The following is a 20611-nucleotide window of genomic DNA, read 5'->3' on the forward strand; positions in this document are numbered from 1 at the left end:
TAAAAGAGTAACACAAATTTCTTGTTCAAACTTGTTCGTCCACTTGCATAATCACGAACACTATCAACAGAAGGCATTTATTTCGGCCGTCTTTGTCGCTTGTAAAAGACACATAGAAATTCACATTGTCAGCTGACAAACTATCAATTTCTGTTAAAGCTTTGAGTAATTGTGCTAGGGAATAAATACTGTGAATAGATAATTTTGTCTCTAACATTTTCTGTCGCCGCAGTTACCCTTCGGTTATATCCGTACACACATCAAAAAAAGTTCTGCATCACTCCGGTTCCCAGAACTGCTGAAGATAGACGTTGACTGTCGATATTGTATCAAAGACACAGTCCCTTTGACTGTTCAGAGTTGTCACTAACCCGCCCAAAGATGTAAACAACCGCGCGTGAGCAGCGCCTATTAGATGGAGTCGGTCCGACAGCCGATCAGTTCCAGTCATTCCACCAGGAAGGAGGTACACGGCTTGTGTTGTCTGTAGTTCAACCATGTCTACACGACCAATATCGCGGTTCGATTGAGTCCGCATTGTTACTTTGTGCCAGGGAGGTCTCTAAGCAAGGGAAGTGTCCAGGCCTCTCAGAGTGAACGAAAGCGATGTTGTTCGGACATGGAGGAGATACAGAGACATAGGAACTGTCGATGACATGCCTCGCTCAGGCCGTCCAAGGGCTACTACTGCAATGGATGACCGCTACCTACGGATTATGGCTCGGAGGAACCCTGAGAGCAACGCCATCATGTTGAATGATGCCTTACGTGCAGACCCAGGACGTCGTGTTACGTCTCAAACTGTGCGCAATAGGCTGCATGATGCGCCACTTCACTCCCGACGTCTATGGCGAGGTCCATCTTTGCAACCACGACACCATGCAGCGCGGTACAGATGTGGCCAACAGAATGTCGAATGGACCGCTCAGAATTGGCATCACGTTCTCTTCGCCGATGAGTGTCGCTTATGCCTTCAACGAGACAATTGTCAGAGACATGTCTGGAGGCAACAGGGTCAGGCTGAACGCCTTAGGCACACTGTCCAGCGAGTGCAGCAAGGTGGAGGCTCCCTGCTGTTTTGGTGTGGCATTATGTGGGGCCGACGTACGCCGCTGGTGGTCATGAAAGTCGTCGTAACGACTGTGCGATACGTGAATGTCATCCTCCGACCGATAGTGCAACCATATCGGCAGCATATTGGCGAGGCATTCGTCTTCATGGACGACAAGCACCCCCCATCGCGCACATCTTGGAAATGAGTTCCTTGAGGATAATGACATCGCTCGACTAGAGCGGCCAACATGTTCTCCAGACATGAATCCTATCTGCCATGGCTAGGATAGATTGAAAAGGGCTGTTTATGAACTACGTTACCCACCAACTACTCTGAGGGATCTACTCTGAATCGGCGTTAAGGAGTGGGAGAATCTGGACCAACAGTGCCTTAATGAACTTGTGGATAGTATACCACGACGAATACAGGCTTATATCAATGCAATAGGACGTGCTCCTGGGTATTAGAGGTACCGGTGTGTGCAGTAATCTGGACCACCACCTCTGAAGGTCTCGCTGTATGGTGGTACAACATGCAATGTGTGGTTTTAGTGAGCAATAAAAAGGGCGGAAATGATATATATGTTGATCTCTATTCCAATTTTCTGTACAGGTTCCGGAGCTCTCGGAACCGAGGTGATGCAAAACTTTTTTTGATGTGTGTATATGTGATAAAATTCCCATTACAAAGATGCAGACGTCATAAGGTTTTATTTGCAAAACAATTGAATAAAAACAAAGTCTGACGACCTCAGAAGAGCCCTTGCCGTGTATTCACTATGTCAGTTAAAACTACATTTACACCCCAGACCGGATTTTATATTAATATATTACGTAGCTTTGAACCTCTGGATATTGGTAAAGGATAATGATATGCAAAAATCTTTCAAATTTCCTCGAGAGTAACATCTTAAGAACATATAGCAAATATTTTGTCGTTTTATCATGTGTAGAATTAGTAGAAGTGGCCTTAACCATAAATCATGTTTTTTAGGTGTATTTTCACAGTAGATACCGATTTTCGAAAACCGGAATGCATTTCAAGATGAAGGTATGAAGAATGTACAGTCAAAAGTTGAGCGGTTTCCTATTGTTTGCTATTTAGATAATTGTGAGCCACAGGGCGAAAACGTCTAAAGATCCGTTTGCACAGATTTCTGCATGAGTTCACTCTCTAGATCTCGGTAACGAACAGCGATATCAAAAAAAGTTTCGAGGTTCCCCGAGAACGTCATCTTAACATCATACGATAAAAATTTAGATGGTTATACATAAATATGATTTGTAGAACTGGCCAACCCCACCACTGGTACTTTTCATACCCAAAAATAATGGTTTTTTTGGTTTTCTTCAGGAGCTGCCTATAAAAAATTGTGCTTTTATAAGCAGCCTAAGGTTCATCCAACATCACAGCTAATGCAAAAATACTGAACCAGTTACTCAATTTGTCTGGAGTGGAGGAAGTGTTTAATGTTTAAATTTTCGTCATGTAATGTAGGATAGCTACAGTATACCCGTTATTCGAGGGCGTTACAATGGTCGCTAGCTCAAGGGTTATTCAAAATACTTAACAGCTGATCGCTGTGATCACGAGAAGCACAGATATGACCTCCTGCAAAACTGCGTTTTCGCCCGCTGCTTTTCAAAACATATTGTTGCCCTGCACTACAACAGCACCTCTAACCACTGTCTCGCAATCAGCAGAGAAGGTCCCGCGAACCTCTGCCCCATAGCACCAAATTTGATAAAACACTCTCGTATTGTTCGTGTATTTATCTATGTACTTGAAGCCCAATATTCTTTGCTCCTCTGTTGCAGCTATCGGGTAACTTGCTTGCAAATCGTTCCAGACTTTCACAATGCATGAGACAGTCAAGAAATTAGATATAGTATATGGTTTTCATTTGCATCAAGTGCGCCAAATGACGGAGCAACGGTGCGACTGAATGCTGAAGTGCCAAGCCCTCGCGATTCTGCGCAGCACGCTTACCAGACCTCACGTATTTGGACTTTGACCTGTGGGGAAAATTAAAATAAGAGGTCCAAAAGGAACTGTTGACGTCTGCCGAAGACTTTAAATGCTGTTTGACACGAGCCTGTGCTAAGAAGAGTCAGGATGAAATTTAACATGCAGTACTGTCTGTCCGGAGTCGCCTAATGGCACGCGTAAATGTTCAGGTCAACTTACCATCGGCTACCTTATACTGCCATAAGTAAGCAAAAACTACGGTATGAATTAAAAAACGCCCTCAGTTACAATTTTTCGTGTTTTATTCAATACACGATGCATTTCGGACCCTGTGCGTCCATCTTCAGGTGTAATTCGTCTTAATATAATTTCTTTTTTTTCCAGTGAGATGAAATGCATATTCCTGTCAAGAAACAGGTTTGATGTTAGGTTACGCAAGTTCAAATGGTTCAAATGGCTCTAAGCACTATGGGACTGAACATCTGAGGTTCAAATGGTTCAAGTGGCTCTGAGCACAATTGGACTTAACTTCTGAGGTCATTAGTCCCCTAGACTTAGAACTACTTAAACATAACTAACCTAAGGACATCACACACATCCATGACCGAGGCAGGATTCAAACCTGCGATCGTAGCAGCAGCGCGGTTCCGGACTGAAGCGCCTAGAACCGTTCGGCCACAGCGGCCGGCTATTTCATAAGTTAGACGCGGAAAATATGTGCGAAAAATAGTGGAAAAGATAAACCGTGTAAACTTACCAAATAACCTAAGAGAAACGTTTTTAACGTTTTAGCAACGGCATACGTTTTTCTCTCCATCATTTTCAAACATATCACTTCATTCGGGAGGTACATTTGCAGACACATGTTTGTAAACACTTCACAAATGTTTTTGTACATAGTGTCATCAAAGATTAATTTTTCATAGTGCTAAAGATATAATTATTAAACAGTTGACATATGCATGAAACAAATTGACATATGCAGGATATAATTTTAGAACAGATCTTTAAAATTACTGAAATAGCTGTGGCTTGTGAAATCTGTTTGTTTATTTAACATCGATTCTGGTTTTTTGATTTTGTGGAGGTGTATCTCCAACTGTTCTAATAGATTTACGGGAAAAACAGAAACGATGTTAAATGAATAAACATATTTCGCAAGCCGCGGCTATTTCAGTAATTTTAAAAATCTATTCTAGTTATTTCCTGCATATGTCAATTTGTTTCCTGCTTATGTCAATTGTTTTAATAATTGTATCTGTAGCACTATGAAAAATTCATCTTTGATCACACCACGTAGAAAAACATCTGTGAAGTGAAACACACTGGCAGATTAAAACTGTGTGCCGGACCTAGATTCGAACTCGGGACCTTTGCCTTTCGCAGGCGAGTGCTCTACCAACTTTTTTCTTTTTTTTGCAGCGCGTTAGCGCTCTTTTTTTTTAGGCATTTGAAAAAAAAGGAAACAAAAGTAGCATAGACAGGTCTCGAACCAGGGTCGCCTGGACGGGAGTCTCACTCGCTTGCCACTTTTTTTTTATTTTATTTTTTTATTTTTTTATTTTTGTTGTTTTATTTAATTTTAATGGCCCAAAAGAAAAATCATACATAAAAAAGAAGGAAAAGAAATATAGGACTGAAGTGACATCCTCGTCACTTCACTGGGAGTACATCCTATCCCTCGAAACATCGTAAACCTGGGACTCCCCACCGCTTCGGGGGGTTATGAAACATGCTGCCTAGAAAGTTCGCAAAATTCGTTTTATATTTAGAGTGGCGTCGGATGATTTCGTGTTGTTCTAGTAGATAATGCCAATAGTCCATGCCCGATATCAATGTCCGCGAGAGCACGTAGTGCGATGCGTGTCCACCAATCCATCGGATTGCTGAAGTTTTTTGTGAGGGGAAAAATACAGCGTCAGGGAAAAATAAAGCGTCCGTCGTGATCGTTGATTCGTCGGTGCGTCTGAGGAGGGCCATGATGCGTTGCGTCAGCCGCCAAACATCCTTTGTCTCACCGCACTGCAGAGATGTTCGTCGGTGTCCTGCATGCCACATATAAGGCAGAGCGGGGAATCTACCATGCGAATGTCGTACAATCGTTGGCGGTTGACTGTCTTGCGGTTGATTAGTGTATACCACGACGATCGCGCTGCTGTGGTGAGGAGAGGTGTATGGACAGCTCGCCAAATCTGTCGCCAGTTTCGTGTTGGGTATTTAAGTTCGACAACATTGCTGCCATGATGACGCCGCAAGTATCGATATATCTCACGGGTAGTGGGGATTCTTGTAGAAGGTATCTGTAACTGAACACAACTAAAATCAACAAAAAATCGCGCGACGTGAGAAAAAGAGGGCGAGATTGTGCCTACCGCCACCGGTGGTTCAAAGGACGCGGGAAGAAGCACATCGAGGATGGCCGACGTGATGGCGTGTTGCCGTTGGTTCCAAGTGCGTAGCGTCGCTCGCAGGTATAGAGCTAGAGCCTTGTTCCGCACATCCGTGAGGTTAAGTCCTCCAGCATGGTGTGGGAGAGTTAAAGTCTTGTATTTGACCTTAAACAACATTCCTTGGCTGACATAGTATCCAAAGGCCGCCATTAATCTGTCAGCAATACCATGTGGCATTGGCAGTACCTGTGCCAGGTGCGGCAGTCGCGAGGCCAGGTGAACATTAGTGTAGTCCACCCTTTGGGGCAGGTCGTGCGTTCGGAGTGAATTGTTGCGTATGTGCAGTCGGACGATCTGGAGGAGACGTCGATAGCTCGCCGCCGCTGATTGCCGTAGCGATCGGGTGAACAATACACCTAAGCATCGCAAGATGTCCACCGTCGTAAACGGACTGTGCAGATCGTCCAGCCCTGGACCGATGTGCATGATCTTGGTTTTATTCATGTTGACCCTGCTTACCGCAGCTACTCCATACGTAGTAAGAAGGGTAACCACCTGACTTACTTCGTTCTCCGACCGGACGAGTATCATCAAGTCGTCGGCATATGCACGACATGTGAAGGAGCTCGCACGGAGTCGGACGCCTGTGAGAGTCCGTCTAAGAGTCTGCATCAATGGTTCGAGCGCTATTGTAAACAGTAACATCGACAAGGGACATCCTTGCCTAACTGAGCTGCAAACAGGAATCGGTCCTACCTCCCTGCCATTGACTCTCACCGTCGAAGAAGCGCCGCGAAGGAGGCGCATGAGGACGGTAATAAAATCCTGTGGTATCGCCATGCGTCGCATGGTCAAGGAAATCATGGTTGATCCTGTCAAAGGAACGATCAAAGTCCACCGATACGAACGCCGCTCGCATGCGACAAGCTTCCGTCAGGGAAATTACGTCACGGTATTCGCCGAGGATAGTATGTATGTTTCTCCGAACCCCTAGACAAGCCTGGTCCGGTGGTATTGTCTTGGATATTACAGTCTTGAGCCTTGCCGCCAACATTCGCGCAAAGATCTTATAATCAGTATTGAGCATCGTGAGCGGTCTAAATTGATGGGCGCTGACACTCGCTGTCGATTTCGGTATTGGTATAAGCAGTTCCGCCATGAACTGCGACGGAACGTCCGTGTCAGGGCTCAATAACTCATTATACATCAATACCAACTGGGACATCATTAAATCCGCAAATGCGCGGTAAAATTCGAGTGTCAACCCATCTGGCCCACGGGATTTATGCACCGCACCCTTCGCAAGTGCGCCCCGGATGTCATCTTCCGTTAGGGGTTCCAATAGCGCCTCTGCATCCGAACCATCCACCTCCGTTTGCATCTGTCGCAAAATTTCTTCTCCTGTCCGATTGTCCGTCGGCGTCCCAGTGAAAAGGAGGCGATAATGCTCCAGAAACTCAGCAGCAATGTCCTGTTGTGACGTCAAGGGCCGACCATCGTCATCATGGAGAACTGTGATTAGGGATCGGCGATTACGCGCATGTCCCTTGGACACATGATGCATGCCAATACGTTCTCCATCGACGTTGTCCAAGCACCGAGCACGGATCGAAAGTCCCTCCAGTCGACGTCTCGTGATCGATAAAATACAGGCCTGAATGCGATGGACTTCCGCTTGACGCTCGAGCGATGGGGCCATGGAGGACAGGTCGCAGAGCACCATGTAGAAATAGTCAAGTGTATCTCGGAGCCATTTCGCTTTTTCCTTGCCATAGTGATGAGAGCTCTTCGTATCGCCGGTTTCGCACACTGCAGCCACCACGAAAGAACCGTACGGTGCAGCAGCAGACGGCGACTGCAAGTCTGCCATGTTTCTTCGATCCGCTGGCGACATTCGAGATCCACCAATAAGGATGAATTGAGTTTCCAGGAACTACGACTCCGCCAGACCCTCTGCCGTGGGAGGGTTAACGTGCATAAATATGCAAGGTGATCCGTAAAAGCTGTGGGCCAACGTTCAGCAGCCAACACGTGATCTCTTAATCCATCAGAAACATAAATCCGATCCAGCCTGCTCGCCGAGTGGCTAGTAAAATACGTGTAGCCCTCTCGCTGCCCATGGATCTTTTCCCACGTGTCCATAAGGGCCATGTCCCGGCAGATCGTGTTCAATGCATGGCATGAGCTGAAATTAGGAGTTTGATCCTTCGGGGCGAGTACACAGTTACAATCCCCCCTACCAAGATGTGGTCATACCTCCCATGGAATAGGGGGGCAACCCCCTCCGAGTAGAATCGTGCACGCGCCTGTCGATTGTCAGATCCGGAGGGTGCATAGATGTTGACGATTCGAATGACGTTCACGGTCATAGCCATACCCCGAGCCGAAGGAAGGTAATCGAGGTCACACATCGGAATCCCTTCCCGGACTAGTATCGCTGTGCCACGTCCTCCATCTGGAGTCGGCGCTAGGTAAGTGTTGTATCCGTGCACGTCGGGAAAAGCAGCATTGCAGGTTTCCTGCATCAGCAGAATATCAACGTCAGTGGCGTAAATCATGTCCCGGAGAAGTTGCATCTTTGCAAGCGAACGTGCGGTGTTAATGTTCACTGTGCCCACCTTATATGCTTGGTTCGTTGTCGTTGTCATGCTCGTGTCATGTCACTGAGAACTCCAAGAGCGTTAGTCCACTATTCGTGCTCAGAGGGGTGCCCGCCAACGGGCTGCCCTCCTTTGTTGTCGTTCCGTGGTGTGCATCCTGTAGGTGAGTGGTCATCATTAGGGGGTGACAATTCCTGTATGTCCTCGACTGGTTCCGCCGAGTCGCAGTGGTCATCCATCCGAGAAACGTCCTCTGATGTATTTCGACGAGGCTGCTGGGACATTGGTATCCCTGACTCCTTCGTCGGCAGCGCTGGGTCAGTCGGTGTCAATGAAGAGGGACCATCTGAAAGGCAGGACATCCGGTCTCCATCTGACGGAATCCTGTCAGCGTCCTCTAAAGGCACGTGTTCCGTGTCAGACAGTTCTTCGGCTAGGATACCTTCCGTGTCCCCTAGGCTAGGGGGGGACGTGTCACCCTAACTATGGCGACGCTTTTTGCGACGCTTCGGCGATCGCTGTTTGCGTGCCCTGCCCTCTGCTGCCTCACTGTGTTCGTCGATCGTTCGTTGGTCCGTTGCCGGTGCCACTGTCTCGACCTCTACTTCCACGTCGCGTGCTTCATGTGAGTTGTCGGAAGGTTCCTCCCTCAACCGACGTGACGTGGGCGTAGGGACATTCTCCGAGTCACCTCCATGCTACCGTAACTCGGTCGGCTCTTGCATAAACACGTCCTTGTCACGCTCCGAACTGGGCAACACCTCCCGGCGAGCCACCGACACGTACGTCATCGGCAGTTGCGTGGGAACTTCTCGCTGTGACGCGTCTCCATGTGGCAGTTGCACGACGCGGCGTTGTATGCACTCCGATAGGATATGTCCTTCTCCACCACAGCCAGAACAAGTGCGTGGCTGGCCATCGTAGATCACAATAGCTCGACACCCGCCAATGTATAAATAAGACGGGATATGTTTAGTAAGGACGACCCGCACCTGTCGCACGCGGTTTAGCACAGGATAGGTACTAAAACTTGCCCAGCGTTCAGGCGTATGACTAAGTACCGTTCCATATGGTCGCAGCGATTCAGTAACCATCTATTCTGGCACCTCAAACGGCAATTCAAAGATCCGAATGATCCTCACACCCAATCCTGAAGGAGCTACTGTTACATCGCTGGTATGGCCATCAGAGTGTCGAAATTTAAATCCTCTTCGAGCAGCGGAGAGAGTTCTTTCACACGCAGCTTCATCGGTCATCTTTACGTACATTGTACTGCTTACAATGGACAGGTGTATTCCAATTATGTCTGTAGCAGGTAAACGAACTTCTTCCCTCAAAAAACGCTCTATTTCGAAAGCTTTGGGTCTGGCAAATTCGTTGTCGAACGTAAATTGCAGCGTAGTCTTTCGAAAATTGTGTGCCATGGCGATCGAGTCAGACAACAACACGGCGAGTGAGTGACGTGCGTTAGCTTGGCTCGCAAGTTTACGTGAAATCTGGAGGTGTTTTAAGCAGTTAGGCTAGTCTACATATACTAAAGCCGTATATCTACTGCCGATTGTCGTATTTTACATCACATACTGAGCACCAATTACACGGAATCGCACTAAAAATGGAAAATCGACGAACAACGCGCAGTGCAGCCAACGGCCAGGCCGGCGACACCGCAGGCGTGGAGTCTACACGGGAGCTGCGGCCGCTCCGCCCGGCATCGCAGACATCGCCGCACTCGTGAAGGCTGAGGTGAGTGCCGCGCTGCAGGCTAAGGAGACGCTCGGGCTCGTTGTTCAAACCATCACTGATGCTGTCACTGCAGCAGTGACGGATAAAATACAGAACACTCTGGAGGCGAATGCGAGCGAGATCCGTGCACTGGACGAATCGTTAAAAGCAAGTGAGGAGAAAGCACGACTGCTCGAACAGAAATTGATCGAGAAGACGGACGAGCTCGAACAGTATCAGAGACGCAATAATCTCAGACTGTTCGGCATTCCAGAAAGGAGCAGAGAGAACACAGATGAACTTGTGATAAACCTTGTCCAAGAAAAGCTAGGCGTGCAGGTGACTCTGAGTGACATTGACAGAAGTCATAGAGTGGGTCGTAAGTCGCCAGGTTCTACAAAACCAAGACCTATAATAGTGAAATTTATGTCGTATAGGAAAAGATCTGAAATCTTCAGAGCAAAGAAGAATCTCGCGAAGTCGGGTCTGACAGTACGCGAGGATCTGACCTCTGAAAGACTAAACATTTTGAAGAGCGCGATTTCGAAATTTGGGCTACAGAACGTATGGACAAATGACGGCAGGATAATGGTTAAGACCGAAAACGGAAAGAAAACAATTTGCTGTGTTAATGAACTCGAATGCCTGTGCTTTAGAAGCTAAATCATGTCTAATCTTGCTGCCACTAACCTGTATGTTTATATTGTTTACACTGTCCCCCATATCGTAACTAATGTATCATCAAATTGTTCGTTTCTCTACATAACTATTTTTTTTATCTCTAATTATTTTTCTTGTGTAATATTTGTTATTATTTCTCATGTAATTTTTGTTAATTATTACATAAGGTAGTCTCACTTCCATCCTTAATTAGCGACCCACCGTCATACATTAGTTGTTATCCTCATAAGTGAAATTAATATCACATTCTGCCGTAACGTGCAGATTACCCCCGTTGTGTTTAGCGAAATTCCTTCCCCTGCCAGCCCACGGCTACTTCCAGAACCGTTGCAGACCTCGCTGGCCTTGGCCGCAGATCCCGTTGTCTCCCCGGGGACCTACCCCCTCCCCCTCCCGACCGCTTTCACTGCACAGAACTAGAACTGGGAGGACACTCCCTCACCCCCCCCCCCCCCCCCGCTCCTTCACACGCCTTCCGCATTCCTCATGCCAGACCCTCTTGTCACCGCCAACCACGACCCGCAAACATCGGTCGGCAGTCTCCTCGGGCAATCAACACCAGAACGCACCAAGCTGCATATTGCACATGCAAATGTCCAGTCTCTGCCAGCTCACTTCGACGAGTTCAAATGTATATTTCAAACTGCTGATATACACGTAATACTTTTGTCAGAGACTTGGCTCAAACCAAGTATTCCTACAACTTCAGTAAACCTAGATGGCTATATCTTTCTCAGGCACGACAGATGCAACAGACGAGGGGGCGGAGTAGGGGCGTACATACGCTCTGATTTGTCACCTACAGTACTACACACATCCGACAACAATGTAGATAAACAAGTGGAATATATGTTCATAGAGATCAAATCACTTAACAGAAAGTGCTTAATATGTGTCCTTTACAAACCTCCTAAAGTAGGTGGGTTCGCCTGCTTCGAAAATGCCCTCTCTAGTCTCGAATCGTCATATGAACATGTAATTATAGCAGGTGACACTAACATTAATTTTCTGTGCAAAAGTCCTTCCACTGGGAAATTTAAGAAGATGCTTTCTTCCTCAAATATGACGCTACTTCAGCTGGCACCTACTCATCACACGACTACCAGTCACACTTTCATAGATATATTCGCAACGAAATCTCCGAACAGAATAATCCGCACCTCTCAAATATCTGCGCCTGGCATGTCTGCCCATGACATCATTTCCATGACGTATTCACTAGAATGCCCTAGAAAGAAACAAAAACTGTCTACATACCGAGACCTCAAACGCATAAATTTGCCTGAACTCGAAACTGAGGCACAAGAAATAGTTTGGGGGGTTACCTCTACTCCCCTCATGGACATAAACGACAAAATCCAGGATTTCACTAACAAAATTACTCAACTATATGACAAACATGCTCCAATAAAGACTAGAAAAGTAAAAAGGCAACCTGCACCTTGGCTGACTGATGAACTAAAACAGCTCATGAATCTCAGAGATGCTGCACATCGAGCATACAAGATACACCCTACAACTGAAAATCATGCTGTATACAAGCAGAAACGAAACAAAGTCAGTCAAGCGGTGAGAAACGCTAAGCTCAGACATGCCCGTACATTAGCTGACAATAGATGTAGACCAGCTATCCTGTGGAAAAATCTCCGTAGTCTCGGTTTAGGCAAAATAAAAGTTGCAGAAAATCCCATAGTCCCAGCTGAAGAACTAAACCGATTCTTCACATTACCTACAACCAAAATTGATCCGCAAAGAAAACAGAGAATCATTGATTACTTCATGGGGATGAACGACAGTAGCAAAGAAAAATTCTATCTACAGCACGTCACTTGCAGTACTGTCAAGAAAGCCATAATGCGGATTAGATCAGCATCTACTGGACATGATGGTATCACTATCCAGATGGTAAAACTTATTATTGACCAACTACTGCCCTCTATAACAGACATTTTCAACGATTCATTAATCACAAGTGTTTTCCCTGAAGCCTGGAAACTGGGACAAATTAAGCCACTCCCTAAAAAGGACATCGCCACAGCACCCTCTGACTACCGCCCCATCTGCCTTCTTCCTGCACTATCAAAGGCCTTAGAATATATAGTTCATGACCAGCTCACCAACTACCTAACTACTAACAACCTACTCGACGAATACCAATCAGGTTTCCGTAAACATCGAAGCACAACATCCGCTCTGATAAAGGTGACAGATGACCTGAAACTTGCCATGGACAGACAAGAAGCGACTATCATTTGCTTCTTAGATTTCAGCAAAGCATTTGATACTGTCGACTTCGACATCTTACTAGCCAAACTTAGCGGTCTAAATTTCTCACCAAGCGCAGTGCAATGGTTTCGCTCATACATGACGTCTCGTCAGCAACGCGTCCTGTCTGGGAATATAAAATCACAATGGCGGCAGGTAGTGTCAGGCGTTCCCCAAGGCTCAGTATTAGGTCCTATACTCTTCTCTCTTTATGTCAATGATGTGTCATCGGTCCTGACCTATTGCAAATACCATATGTATGCTGATGACCTTCAGTTGTATCTATGTGCGAAACCAAGCAATCTCAAGAAAGCTATTGAAAATTTCAATACTGACCTCGATGCACTGTCAAAATGGGCACAGGACATAGGTCTAAAACTAAACCCATCTAAAACCCAAGCGGTACTTGTTGGTCACTCTAAGCTCATTAGCCCAAAACATCGGGAATTCGTACCACCTCTTATCCTAAATGGAACAAATATTAACTTCTCTCCCTCAGCAAAGAGTTTGGGAGTAATAATAGATGAAAATCTAAATTGGACAGAGCACGTAACTGCAGTGTGCAAAAAAGCATCAGCATCCCTTCATGTCCTACAAAAATATAAAAAACTCTTCCCTTTCGATCTGAAAAAAAAAAAATTAGTACAAACGCTTATACTCCCAATCATTGACTACAGCGATATTATCCTACAAGGCCTCTCTCAGGAAAATTCCCGACGCCTAGAACTGGTCACGAATGCCTGCGTCCGATATATCTGTGACGTTCGACTTTTTGATCACATTTCACCAGCATATGCAAAATTGTCCTGGCTGCGTGCAGACAAACGCAGAGATTTCCATACACTCTGTCTCATCTACTGCCTTATAAATGTACACTGCCCCTCATATCTCTCTTCGTCCCTAACGCTCATGTCGGATCAACATGACAGAAACACACGATCCCATTATAATAAAATCCTCTCCGTTCCACTGCATCGCTCAGTCACCTTCTCCAAGTCCTTTACAGTAGCGGGAACCCGACTCTGGAATAACCTCCCTCGTTATGTTAGAGAACTTAAAAACATGACCGGCTTCAAAAAACAGTTAATGACGTATCTACTTAAGCAACAGTAGTGCCTTCCTCTGTACATGAGTGCACTTCACCTCATTACTTCCCTCTTTCCCCCTCCTTAAATCTCCCTTACCCAAAACTCGCTATACTAGTAAACATCTACTTTACACACCAAGATATTAATGTACATCTGCACAAACCTTCATTACTATTACCAATCTTTCTCATGTTTGTCATTATTATTTGATTTTTTTTACTGTTATTATTATTGCTTTCACCATAATCTGTATGTATAGCACCTGATGTAAAAATACTGCCAGCATTTACTTCATTAGATCTTAGTCATGTTTATCATTATTATTTGATTTTTTGTTTTACTGTTATTATTATTGCTTTTATCATAATCTGTATGCATAGCACCTGTTGTAAAAATACTTCCGCATTTATTTTATTAGGTCTTAGTCACTACTCTTTATTCATATTGTCACTAGAGTAAGCTAATTTTCTCTTTTAAACTATGTTCGTGATGTAACTTTGATGTGTGAAATGCTGCATGTGTGGAACACTGGTCCGATGTAAGAGAGGGCCTGATGGCCCTAATCTGATCAGGTTAAATAAATAAATAAATAAAAATAAACACTTCCTCGTCCACGCGCGCCCGCGGCCGGGACAGCAGGTCCGTGCCGCGTCACCGCCTAAAGCAGACTGTGCCAACTGAGCTACCAAAGCACGACTCACGCCCCGTCCTCGCAGCTTTACTTCTGCCAGTATCTCGTCTCCTACCTTCCAAACTTTGCAGAAGCTCTACTGCAAGGTATCTCGTCTCCTACCTTCCAAACTTTGCAGAAGCTCTACTGCAAGGTAGGAGACGAGATACTGGCAGAAGTAAAGTTGTGAGGACGGGGCGTGAGTCGTGCTTGGGTAGCTCAGTTGGAGCCGGCACGGTAATCAGCGTGCTCGGTCAGAGATGTGGTGGGTCTCTGTAATAAAAAACTGAGTGAAAGGATCAACAACGAACTTGAACGGATGTCATGTGACATCCGCAACGACCAAATACAACGATCAACAATGAACAAAATGAAAAAAAAAAGTTGGTAGAGCACTTGCCCGCGAAAGGCAAAGGTTCCGAGTTCGAATCTCGGTCAGGCACACAGTTTTAATCTGCCAGGAAGTTTCATATCAGCGCACACTCCGCTGCAGAGTGAAAATTTCATTCTGGACATCTTTGAAGTGTTTACAAACACGTGTTTGCGAATGTACCTCTTGAATGAAGTGATATGTTTGAAAACGATGGAGGAAAATATGTATGTCGTTGCCAAAAAGTTAAAAACGCTTTTCTTATATTATTTGGTAAGTTTACGCAGTTCATATTTTCCAGTATTTCGAACATATTTTCCGCGTCTGATTTACGAAATTCGTAATCTAACATCAAACCTTTTCGTGACAGAAATATGCATTTCATCTCATTCAAGAGAAAAAAAGGAAGGGTACAAAGATGGACGTGTTGACGAAATGCTGTGTTGGCTAATTAAAGCACATAATACTCTTGCACAGCCACATGCCACTATAACAGCTTTATTCACACAAGTACCTCTCTCCTGATTTCCGAATTTCGCATTAGCTCTCCAGCACATGCTGTTGGATGATCACTCCAGGAAGGAAGGATACTGGAGAGGAATGCTTAGCCACACCCAAGGTAACTGTTTGTAGAAGTGCCAGCAGAGGTGAGTGCAAGCCATGAGTCGCGCCTGGATAGCTCAGTCGGTAAGACCACTGCCTGTGAAAATTAGGTTCAGGATTCGAGACCCCAACCAGTACACAGTTTTAATTCGTCTGGAAGTGGGTTACTTGCCAATTATTTACGAAGGTGTACTGGAGATAGTCTGGAGGGGGGTGGGAAGGGGGGGGGGCAGCCTCCATTCTGAAACTGCAGTCCTAAAATACAAAAGCAAATAAATTAATCATGCATCATTAAACAGTAACGAAGCTGCGAATGCCAATGCTCTCACCTGATATGTTATTCCGTTTGTTTGCAGCAAGATGGATGGTGTGCCGTTCTGCGGCGTCTACCGTGTGCGGGAAGTAGCGCTGCTCGTGAGGGACGCCGACCTGGTACGTCAGATGCTGATCAGGGACTTCCCCTCCTTCCAGGACAACAACAGCTTTGTCGACGAAAAACTAGATCCCGTATTCGCGAGGAACCCATTCTTTCTCAAGGGTGAAAGGTCAGTACTTTCTGTGACAAAACATAATATAGCGTGATTGCTGCAGTTATTTCTTACATCACTGTTACACAAAGTTATCTAGTGGACAGAGACAATTTCAGACTGTATAATATACAATAGCTCTTGCTACTCAAAAGCACACAAAGAGATATATGTTTGAACCTCTGTAGAGAGACTGATAAGATACCCAGTGGCAAAAGAAAACATAACATCTTAATTAAAGACACCAAGAAGAATAACAAAAATCAAAGGTTACAACTGCACCCTCGTCGACAAAATTTAAAACGCGAGATTACACTCTGATGGAAAAAAAAGAAGCAAGGACAAATTATAGCAAGAATACACAGTTTGCTGTCATGTCATATTTGCGAAATTTTCAGATAAAATCAGACTTGCACTTCAAAAAAACCTACATACAAATAAACTTCAGCAAGAACAACATATGAAAATTAAAAATTTCTCATAATATAGAACAATCCTGCAAATTTGTCCATTCGTATTTACAAGTTAAAAAGCGATAACTGTGAAAAAATACTCATAGAGGAAAACGGGAATAAATTTCAAAGCAAGATTTCAAGAATGTCTGAATCTCACTGACACAAACCTGAAACATTCTGGCAAATTAAAACTGTGTGCCGGACCGACACTCGAACGTGGGACCACTGCCTTTTGCGGGCAAGTGCTCTACCATGAGGGCTACCAAAGCACGACTGACAACCCGTCCTTACAGCTTTACTTCCGGCTCTACCTCGTTTCCTACCTTGCAGACTCCACAGACGTTCTCCTGCCCTGCAGAAACTCCTGGAAGAAAGGATATACATTCTTCCAGGAGCACTAGTTATGCAAGGTCTGTGGGAGAGCTTCTGTGAAGTTTGGAATGTAGGAGACGAGGTACCGGGGAAATTAAAGCTGTAAGGACGGGTCGTGAGTCGTGCTTGGGTAGCTCACATGTTAGAGCACTTGCCCGCAAAAGGCAAAAGTCCGGCGTTCGAGTCTCGGTCTGGCACACAGTTTTATTCTGCCAGTAAGTTTCATATAAGCGCTCACTCCGCTGCATAGTGAAAATTTCATTCTGGTGATACAAACCTGTCTAGATTTAGGTCACACTTAGAAGAACAATATCACAAGGCCAGTGATACTATACAGTGCGTATCAGTCTTGCATATTGCCAAAAATGGAAGTTTACTAAATGTTATGGAGCAAATATAAATCTTCGTATGTATATAACGAAACCTCCCGAAGTTATTTTAAACGAAGAGACCGATCTTAAAAAAAATTCGTCGAAAATTTCATTAGTATGCTTTAGCGCTCCACACATTTCTTTGTTCTGTTAACAGAGATAATCAGAAGTAAAACTGTATATAGTCTATGGTTTGCAACAATTACTGATGCTTGCATGTACAGTAATTGTCACTGACAACGACATATTCTGGTAAAAATTTCTTATACTGATTGCATGTGCGGGGTGATTCAGCTGCCCTACCTACGGGTTTTATGCAATCCACAATGCATTCAGAAACCACGTGCAAAGTTTCCATATTCTCTCTCATTATGCGCAGATTATTAGTTCTACAGAAAAATTAACAGGAACTTTTTGCAGAAAATTTAATGTAGTTGAATTTTGTACTGGGATACGTTTTCGCTGGAGGCTACTGTTTTCGAGTTACTCAAGAAAAACGTGCAAAAGCGATCTTCAAACGTGATTTTCTTTAATAACTCGGAAACTGTTGCCTCTAAAGGAAAAGTATCCCAACACGAAATGTAACTACACTAAGTTTCTTACAAAAAGGTCCTGTTCATTTTTCTGTAGGACTAATAGTTTGTGCAAAACGAGCGAGAGAACATGAAAATCTTGGACGTGATTTTTGAAGGCGCTGAGGGTTGCATAAAACCCATAGGTAGGTATCCTGCATATCTATATATGCATATAAATCACCTAATAATGCTGTTATATGATTACTACGAAACACCATTTTTGACATATAGTAAAAAGTACTACATACAAGGCAGGTCACATACAACAATACACAAAACCAAATACTCACAAAACACTATATACAACAAATAACATGTTTCATGAAGTGCAAAGAGGAGCAAAACGTAAGCACGAAAGTGACTTTCGCATGATGTGTCATGAGAAGCAAGGTTGACGAAACTTCCACCATACGTAGAACTGCTACTATATAACGCAGTAGGTAACATAAGGAAATACACAATGACACGAACAGAAATGACAGTTTTATTCTTTGTATCCGGATCCCGCTCCAGCTACTGCCGAGTCTGGGTGCTGACGAGTCATCTCCATTTGGCTCGGTCCTCCCACTACTTTTCTTCCTCCACTTGCTGCCAGCTCACACCTCTCCTTTCCACAGATATTCTCACTCCCATTTTCCACCGTGTTCTTGGGCACCCTCTAGGTCTTTTCCCATCCATCTTTAGTTCTTCCATAATTTTGGGGAGTCTCTGCCCATGCATCCTCTTAACGTGCCCATACCATATTAATCTCTTTTTTTTTCAATTTCTTCAATTTCTTCTGTCATACTTTCTTGTTTAAGGTCCTTTCTAATCTCTACATTCCTTACTAAGTCCATTTTTGTTTTTCCCTTAACTGCTCTGAGAAATTTCATTTCATCTGCTTGCAGTCTGCTCCAGTCCCTTTCTGTCATTGTTCATGTTTCTCCACCATAGGTGACAATAGGAAAGTATTAATTCTTGTACATCAGGAGTTTTGCTTTTTCTAAAACTTCCTTATTCCAAATCAGGTGTTTTATTGTTTGGTAGAAATTGCCTCGATTCTGTAACCTCCTATTAATTTCGTTAGTTATTCTTCCATCCCTAGATATTTCACTCCTTAAATAAGCGAAACTTTCTACCACTTTGAGAGCTTCTCCATTCCAGGTAATACTTCCGTTGATCCCTTTCTCTCTACCAAATACCATTACTTCACTCTTATCTTTATTTATTTTTAATCTTTCCATGCATCAAGTTGTAACTGTACATCTACCTCTTTATCACCCCATATTACCATATCATCTGCAAAAGTCATCTTTTTGTCTTTTTCTTTTACTATATCTTTAACTGCCCTATTCATTCCCTCCATAACAACATTAAAAATTGCAGGAGATAGAATACTTCCTTGCTTAAGTCCTTGTCTTATTTCGAAGTATTCAGAGTTCCCCAGTGGTTTTCTAATTCTACAATTGTGTCCTCTGAACATTGTCTTTATTACACTAATGTATCCATCTTCTATATCTATCTTCTTCATTTCCTCCCAGAGTCTTTCCATGTTAACTGAGTCACACGCCTTTTCTATGTCTATAAAAACCATTATCACCCTTTTGTTATACTCCCAGCTTTTTTTCCATCAGTTCACGGATACAAAATATCAGCTCGATCGTGCTTCTTCCTTTCCTAAACCCATGCTTTTCTTCACTCAGCTCCTTTTCTATCTTTTCACTTATTCGATTTAGCAAAATTCTTTCAAAAATCTTGGCTGTGTGACTCATGAGGGTTATTCCTCTGTAGTTTTTACAAAGTCTTTTATTGCTTTTTTTGAAATAGTAGGGTCAAATCCTGAGTGGTTCGTTCCGAGGCTCGTATGTGTTTTGAAATCTATATATAAAGACTTTCCTATTGGTTGCTAGGCCTAACGCAAGAAAGGATTTTGTGTTGGGGTTGTCTCCCTTAGCCTTTGGAGTTTCTCCTCCACCACAAGGCAGTGGTTCGCTTCTCGTTTAATTCCCAGAAAGGAGGGTTGCCTCATCTACCAGCTACGCCGTTCCGAAGTATTCCTTCTCCGCCGTCGCTGCCATTAAGGTATTCACCCGTAACCCTAGGCATGGGTTCCGTGTTATACCCCACGGGATTGGGTCCCTGCCTAGCACTCCGGCCTACTGAGGTGTAGGATGCCCACCCCCGCGACGTGGACGCGCCAGACAGGAACTACCCCAGTGGAGGAATAGGGAAGGGGACCCTACCTCCCTGGTGCCGGGTTAATGATTGTGTATGGTGCCACAATCAAAAGTGACACTTTTATTCAAAGACAATAATTACACTGAAGTCTCCGCGATTTATGATGGTATTCTTGACATTACAAAAGGTGGTATATTTTTCTCAATAGGATGTGTGATCACCGCAGAGGGCAGTCCATGCTGTGCAGCGTGCTCCCATACTGGACACGAACGCTGGTAAGGAGATCGTGTGGTAGGGCGTCCCATTTCTCTATCATCAAGGTTAACAGCTGCTGGATAATCGCTGTTGCATGTGAACGTACTGCAATAAGTGTCTCCCCAACGCACCCCACATGTGCTTGATGGGATTTAACTCGGGGGAACGGGTAAGTCAAACCATTCGCCGAATATCAGCTGCTCCACCTGCAATATTCGATGCGCTCGCACATTGTCCTCCATAAAAATGAAGTCACAGCCGAATGCACCACTGAACATGCAAGCATGGGGAAGGAGTAATATGTCACATGAACGTTGACCAGTGTGTGTACCTTGTTCAAAGATACAGAGTTAAGTACGCCCATGCCTTCCCACACTATAACACCTGCATCACCAAAATGATCAGGTGGTGAAAATATTCCAGCGTGCATTACGCACCTTCGTATGGCGAGAGATGTGGACACGTAATACACCCACGAACATTGGCAA

The 20611-nt window shown here is 44.5% G+C and overlaps 1 protein-coding gene across 1 annotated transcript in view; it reads left to right on the forward strand.

Moving 5' to 3' along the window:
- LOC126094466 (cytochrome P450 6a2-like) overlaps window positions 1-20611 on the forward strand; it is an 89247-nt gene that overhangs the window by 15377 nt on the left and 53259 nt on the right. The window contains exon 3 of the mRNA XM_049908854.1: window positions 15768-15956. Coding sequence (XP_049764811.1) covers window positions 15768-15956 — 189 coding nt within the window. The remainder of the gene's footprint in view (window positions 1-15767; window positions 15957-20611) is intronic.

The sequence above is a fragment of the Schistocerca cancellata genome, chromosome 8 (assembly GCF_023864275.1).
Source record: "Schistocerca cancellata isolate TAMUIC-IGC-003103 chromosome 8, iqSchCanc2.1, whole genome shotgun sequence".
Taxonomy (NCBI): Eukaryota; Metazoa; Arthropoda; class Insecta; order Orthoptera; family Acrididae; genus Schistocerca; species Schistocerca cancellata.